General features: G+C 35.3%; 1 protein-coding gene across 3 annotated transcripts in view; it reads left to right on the top strand.

The window, feature by feature from the left end:
- IL1RAPL1 (interleukin 1 receptor accessory protein like 1) overlaps positions 1-7,460 on the top strand; it is a 1,334,031-nt gene that overhangs the window by 1,029,655 nt on the left and 296,916 nt on the right. For all 3 annotated transcript variants that reach the window (XM_019529151.1, XM_019529150.1, XM_019529152.1), the window contains one exon: positions 3,680-3,754. In XM_019529151.1, coding sequence (XP_019384696.1) covers positions 3,680-3,754 — 75 coding nt within the window. The remainder of the gene's footprint in view (positions 1-3,679; positions 3,755-7,460) is intronic.

Raw genomic sequence — 7,460 nt, 5'->3', positions numbered from 1 at the left:
ACATATATAAACATCCATTTCAGAAGGTCTATATTATTTCCAAATACAGAAGCAGAAATTGTTTTGGAATTGTGACAATAGATAATGGCATGTCCTGCTTGGATCTATTTGCATGCTTAAAAAAATAAAGTTTTAATCTGGTTATCAGCTGCTGGATAAATTTAATTTGGAAAACATTGCTGTTTAGTGAGAGTACTGGAAAGTGGAATTTTTGTTGATTTCCATTCCTGGTATTTGACATCAGGTCAATTACCTACCATCTCTGCCATAGGTGTCTGGTGCCTCTTGAGTTGGGGGTGGGGCATGTGCCCCTCCCTGACACCAGTCAGTGACCGGGGCGGTCCCCTGGCTGACTGGGGGTGGGGAGAGTCCTACGTGGCCAATCTCACTCACCATGAAAATGGCCGTGCTGCTTCCAGAAGTCCCACAGCCACTTTGGAAGTGACACAGCTGCTTTTGCTGGCAGCCCCACTCCCTGGCTAAACGGGGAGTGTGGCCTGACAGGTACTCTCAGGAGGTGCATGTGCAACCCCGTGCACCTGCTATGTGTTGCCCCTGATCTCTGCCTCAGTTTACACATTTGAAAATTGTGTAAACTGCTTGAATGGATTAACTTGATGCATGGTCTGTTAATTCAATTATGGATTCTTCCCTAGGGCAGGAGCCACTTGTAAGATACAAATAGGTCCACTTCAGAGGTTTTAAACCCAGCCAGGATTGCCGCAAATCTTAGAAGCCATCTCACTCCCTTCATAGCTCAAGAGCTTTGTATTGCCCATGAGGATTATAGCCTTATCTCAGTATAGATTACTGTAGAGAACATAAGCTTCTCAGGGAGAGAACTGCAGGACTTCTAACCCCCATCTCAGTCTGTGAAGATGTGTCATCAAGGAAGCTTGCTTAGAACATCATTTTCAGATTGTTCATACTCCAAAATGAATACAATTTATAATTTTATTCTAGAAAATTTGGCCAATGTTTTGAACAGTTTTAAGTAATACAAATTTTGCAAATATAATTTTCCTGTCTTTAGTATTCTATATCTCACTTTTTTTCACAGCCAGCCATTGACTGTCCCACAGCCTGAATACTTGAAGTGCAAGTGCTCTATCTGTACCTAATATATACATATGTGTGTTCATGCTTATGTACATATAATATACATATGTGTCTATCCTCTTATTACCAACCCAGTCCTACATTGTAGCCATAGTTGGGAGGAGAATAAGGTTACCTACACCAAACAGGCTGCAGGGAATCGATGGAGGGTGAAATACTGAAAAACCTGTACTTGACCAAAACTTGAAGACCTACAATTTATTATATTATGGTTATCTCATTAAATAACTTGTTCTTAGCAATCTTAACTGGCCATATGTATTTGGCAAATGAATTTATCATCATAAAATGACTAAATAGTCAAGTTAATTTCTATGGTGTATTTGTCATAGTAATGACTATAGCTATTTAATATATTTCAGTCAAATTCATTATTTCAAGCAGCATTTTCTCTAATAACTCCATAGTTGCCTTAAGTAAACCTGATTCTTCTAATAAACTATGTTGGACTAACTGATAGAGCTTTATGAGGTTAACAGTCCTAGTACTATTTAATTTTTTTCTCCTCTCAGAAATCTGTGGCCCATGGTCTCAGGGAATTCAGGTAGCAATTTGTTTAAAAAAATAGATTCATTGTTCTCTAACCTTCATGTCCTTCATGCTTAAAGGAACTTTACCAGTTACCATGTCTTTACCAACAAAGGAAGAACTTTGTTTGCTTTGAGGAGTCTTAAACTCAATTTAGAACAACAATGACTTGGGATATACAATCTGATAGATGGTAATTGAGCTGAGTGACTGAATAGCAAATCTAAATTTAAATGACATAGCAGGCATTTTTTGGAGATGATACTGGTAACTTTTGAGCATTATGAAGTTAAGAAATGTGAATGACCTAATTTTGCACCTTAATGTAAATATTTAGACAAATTTATATCCCTGCCAGTTAAATTTCTTCTTTTACCACCCACTTCAATCTCCCTCTGAAAAAAAAGATAGAGGAAAGACCAAATAATTCATTCAAATTCAGTGCAAGGGAAAGTAATAAATCTAATGACATGCCTTAAAACCTTTCTCAACTGTGCACTGTCTCAGAAGTCTAAAATCAGTGACTACAAAATGCTCCCATGTGCTATTCAAATAGACCCTAGAGAATATGTGGATCAGCTTTAGTTCTTTTGTTTCTCTGTAAAGATTGTGGTCCAAATCCTGGCAGTTGTCAACTAAATGGATGCATGTTCCTATCAAAGAAAAATGGTATTCAGATATGAGGTCAGAACTTTCTAGTGAGTTTAAATTAGCATGGTAGATTTCTGGGGACATGGATAATTGAGTCACAGAACACAGGAAGCATAATGAAAGCGAAGTGACTGATAATCTAAAACTGGTGCAGTTTAGCTGACAGGAGGTGAACAAGTTGATTAATACACACATGTGCAAACATATGTATGTATGTGTGTGTATAGTGCCAATTTTATGTGGGGGAAGGAATAGTGATTTTGACAAATTAGATGGAATATGGATTGTAGGTTTTTGTCAAAATGTCAAACACTTCAAATCAATGACAGCCCATAATTTCTATTAAATATGAGTATAAATTAACATCAAAAAAGAAAATATCTGGGTGCCTTCAAAAGTGAATGTAAACCTTTTTTGTAGACATGAATTACTGGTGATTTTTTATAAAGTATATTTCAATGTTTCTTTTCTTTTCTTAAGTCATATACCTGTCTATCATAAATCAGTAAAGAATATTTTTTACGTAAGTAATTATTAATGTAGATTTGTCAATTAAGTTTGTAGATAAAGAATTTGAGTAGGAATGCTACACCAGTGTTGCTTCAGGATTTGACATTTTAGTTCTGCTCTTTCAAAAGATGATGATGCATATGAAGGCAGCATATTAGGTGTCCATACTATAACTTCACAAGCATCTTTGACAAGATGCCAGACATCTTCAGCTCTCAAGGCATTGCATGTCTGCATCTTGGCAGAGTTACAGAATTGGACACAATCACTTATCTTTAAAATGCCTCAGTGTAGGATTAAGTCCTTAATGGAAATACTGGAGCATATAAAAACATATAAAATAAATTTTAAATTTCTAAAGTTTAATTTCTTAGATTTCAAGAATTGGCATTGATCCATTTTCTTTATCCTTTTGCTCCTCCAAAGTTTCAGTAATCTTTTAAAGTGTTCTAATTAATTGGGGTTTTTTGTTTGGCTGGTTTTGTGGGTTTTTAAAAACAAAAATCATGTTCTAAACCACTTTATATTTACCTTCATTTAAAAATGTTAGGGAAACTGTGATACATCAGTAGTAATTTACATTTTTACATATAGAGTGATTACGCATTTGAAAATATCAGAATTGAAGTTTGCAAAAAGGTCGTCTTTGGGTCAGAAAGACCTTTCCATGAAAAAATAACATTTAATTTGGCATGAAAATTGTTGTTAATTAGTGATGATGTATAATATGTCATGGTTCCTTGTAATATGAAGATAATTTAATTAAAATGCATATGTTTTAGAGAATGTCCTAGCTAGCATATTCATTCAAAGTCTGGTTTATAGTATGCATTATTCAGAACAGTAATATACACCTTCATTTTTTTCCTAGCACCACTAACAGATAAACCACCAAAGCTTTTGCACCCGTTGGAAAATAAGATGACAATTCAGGAGACCCAGTTAGGTAAGTTACAAGTATATTACACTGTTCAAATTCTGCTGATATCATACATTAATACACAGAGAAGCCATGATGATAATGCTTCAATTGAAAGGATGTAAAAGCACTACAACCCTTTGTCTCAGTTATGGTTTGTTTTAGTGCGAAAACATGTTATGATTTCTGTAGGATATTATGGTTGTATATTGATTGAGTACTTCCAAAATGTTTATAACTATTTAAGAATTCGTCCTGATGATCCTGAAAAAATGAGTAATGTTGTCTAAGTCTGTTAAAAATCTCAGTGTTGGTTCCTGAATTGTAGGCTTTTAATTTGCATGGGTTCATGTACTTAAAAGTAAAAAAAAAAAAGCTATTTTATAAAGTTATTTTTAAAATTAATTGTGTAATAAAGATTTAGTGTGATGATATAATCATACAGACCTCATTCCAGTTTAATAGGTGCTATACTACAGGACTTTTGTTGTTTGGGGATATAATTGTATGTCTGTGGTGATATTTTTTGTAATTATAAACATTTGATGCCAACAAAACAGCCAGCAGAGGGTGAGAACTTTACAACAACTCAACACTTTTACATTATGTGCCACTGTATGAATGAGTTTGGAGATATCTACTTTACAAAGAGTAATAATTAATCAGTAGACCAAGGAGCATCTTCCTTTTTTTTTCTAAGTTTGACCAGTAAAGGCCGTAGGTATATTTGGCTCATCGCCTCTGGGGATAATTGCAGAGGACAAGTTGTAACATACGCTTCCCAGTAAATTATACTGAGTCGTGGGATTATGCTTTGGTGTCCTAATGCTGACATCCTGCCTAATGAATTTCTGAATATTCTAGAGTTTCACTAGAGGACAATAAATGAGAATGAGCTTGGTGGTTCATCCTCAATCTCAAGCAGGCATTAGTCAACATCAGAAAAGTTGGAGGTGGTGTTGAGGAGAGATCTGTGAGAAAAGTCAAACACTTGCTAATTAGAGATGAAGTTCACTGCCAGAGATCTGTTCTTGCATTGCGCTTGCCTAGGCTATGTCTGATGCTAGTTAGGATTTCAAATTAAGTGTCAGTTTGATAAGTCTAAGAATGGTGAATTAAGTGGGTAGTTGTCTAAAGGATTATGGTGCCAAGATATGCATTTCCTGAGAGTGCCATATTAAAAAGTAATTACCAGTTGTATTGGCATTCCTTATGGTTCTGATTGCTGGAGATGGTACTTTTAGCATGAGATCACAGTGATTCTGAAGAGTATATGACATTGCCAGATGTTGTTGGTGTTGTTTTGTTGATTTTTGTTTTGTCTTGTTTTGATTTTCCTTCTCCCTTAGTCAAAGAAAACCGAGTGAGGAATATTTCAAAATGACTCTAAATTTCTTCTCTGAACTAATATCACTTTTTTTTAATGGATGAGGAAGGGTGGGGAAAGGTAATTTATATGTCCTTTGGTGGTTTTTGGCTGGATGTCCTGCAACAATGAGATTAATTAAAAAATAAAGTAATTATTAATGGGCAGCTAGAGGTTTTTTGTCTCAGATTTTTTAGGATTAAATATATCTTTGACTTCTTGTATTTCTGAGAGAAAATGAATAATTTGCAAAGTGTGTGGTTCTGGAAACCATACTTTTTCATAAGACTAAATAGTTGCTGATGAATGTAAACAGCCTACCTTGAAAATGTCATTTTCTCAAACAGATAGGCATGACTGATCATAAATTCATTTGAAGTTAAAATGGCTTGCATTGTATCAGAATGCTACAGGAAATATATTAATTAAGTGTATGTGTGGGGTGGGAGGGAAACAAATGAATATGGGCAAAAGATACAACAGAGAAGTTTTTTCTGAGATGGAAACTTTTAGGCAACTATCTTCAGCCTAAAGATCCTAACTAGTTAGATTCGTTGTATGCCAGTGTTTAAGAGCAATTCTTTGAGTAGCCCATTTAATTTCCTTGGGACTGTTCATATGCTTACACATAACCAGCCCAGTAGCATCTTCAGGATCAGGGCCTAACAGCTTGCTGCTATTCATCTATTTGACACCTAGATTAGTAAGGTATTGAAGCAGCTCCGATTAGTTTCTGGGACACCTGGTCTCTTATCATACTGAAAACATCATTTGAAAACACTACGATAGTTCCCTTGGAAGGAGGACTGATAATAGTTATATCTTCAACAGAAATGAGGTTTTTGGAGAACTGTGGAGGTGGTAAGCAATACCCCCCCCCCCTTTTTTTTTTTTTTGCATGACAATATGTAAATCCTCCTTTCAGTTAGTAAAAAGACATCTAGGAAGGATCAGGCATAAGGACAAAGTTTATATTAATAAATATAATTATTATTAGGCCTCAGAGATCTACAATTTAAGATTATGAGAATTCAGGAATGACCCAAGATTTCACAAATTAAATGCCAGACAAATAATTAACACATCTTCTCATTATTTCATGAATGTATTGATAACCTTATACACCAAAAATACTAGAGTTTTGCATTTCTTTTTGTCTCAGACCAACACAGCTACCAAATACATCCCTTGATGTTACCTTATGCATCTGAAGCCCTGGGAGTTTGTTGCCCTGGATTTGTATCTTGATGTGTGTTTTGTGTGCGAGTGATAGTCCATATCATTTGAGATAAATTTAAGAGTTGTGTCTATCACAAATAATTCTGGTATTGGTAAACTGAAAGTCTGATTATATGAAAGTAGTAAATGGAATTTCTATTATAAGACTTAGATTTCAAGGTTCATGTGTTCATCTGGTAATACTAGCTTTCATGTTACCTTTTTATTTCAGAAACAAACCAGAAATAGGAAGGGGGCTTTTTGTTCTGAATGTCTGAAGTTTTATTTTGGAACAATAGAAGGGAAGTACTTCTTTCCCTTAGAAAATTTTCATATGATGGGCAAAATAGTTCAGGAAAATAGGACCTAGGTGGATAGACCATGCCAAATTTTAAAACTCAAATGAATTGAAACTTTTCTGATAACAGAAAAATTAAGTTAACATTTTATACTATTCTCCATGACTGTTGGACCGAAGTTGAAGTGTCCAGAATGTTTTGGAAAAAAGCTATTCTTGCCTTTTTGGCCAGATTTAAAGCAGGGAAAGTATTTAAGATCTAAAAACAGATTGTTGTGTGGTCTGTCTGAAGAGACCTGCTAGCCTCAGATAGCTGTCTTGCTTATGCAAAAGAAAATTGTTCTGAACTGAAACAATCTACTGAAACTGTTGTGATTTACCTATATCTAAAAAATACTTCTATGAACCCAAACCCATTAACTCTCTTCACTTTGTAGTCTGTTGCAATTTTTTTCAATTAATCTATATTGATTCATGCATAGTAAATTGGGTTTGTTTCTTCTCTCTCATAATCCTTTATTTTATATACCAAACATGCATACAACATACGGTATGAACACGTGTAGCAATTAAAATATTTCAAACTCCTTTAAATGGTTTCAGGAGGCCATAGAGTCACATGTACATACACCTCACACATATTCTAAAAGCGTTTCATAGTTGGTAGGGTCAGAAGGGACCTGCGCAGATCATCTAGTCCGACCCCCTGCCATGGCAAGAAAAAGTACTGGGGTCAAATGACCCCAGCAAGATGTTCATCTAACCTCCTCTTAAAAACCCCCAGGGTAGGAGCCTGCACCACTTCTCTTGGAAGCTGGTTCCAGACCCTAGCCGCCCTGACCGTGAAGTAG

The sequence above is a fragment of the Crocodylus porosus genome, unplaced genomic scaffold (genome assembly GCF_001723895.1).
Source record: "Crocodylus porosus isolate Cpor-Errol unplaced genomic scaffold, CroPor_comp1, whole genome shotgun sequence".
Taxonomy (NCBI): domain Eukaryota; kingdom Metazoa; phylum Chordata; order Crocodylia; family Crocodylidae; genus Crocodylus; species Crocodylus porosus.
The sequence above is the reverse complement of the archived record's forward strand: the minus strand, read 5'-3'. Positions and strand labels throughout refer to the sequence as shown.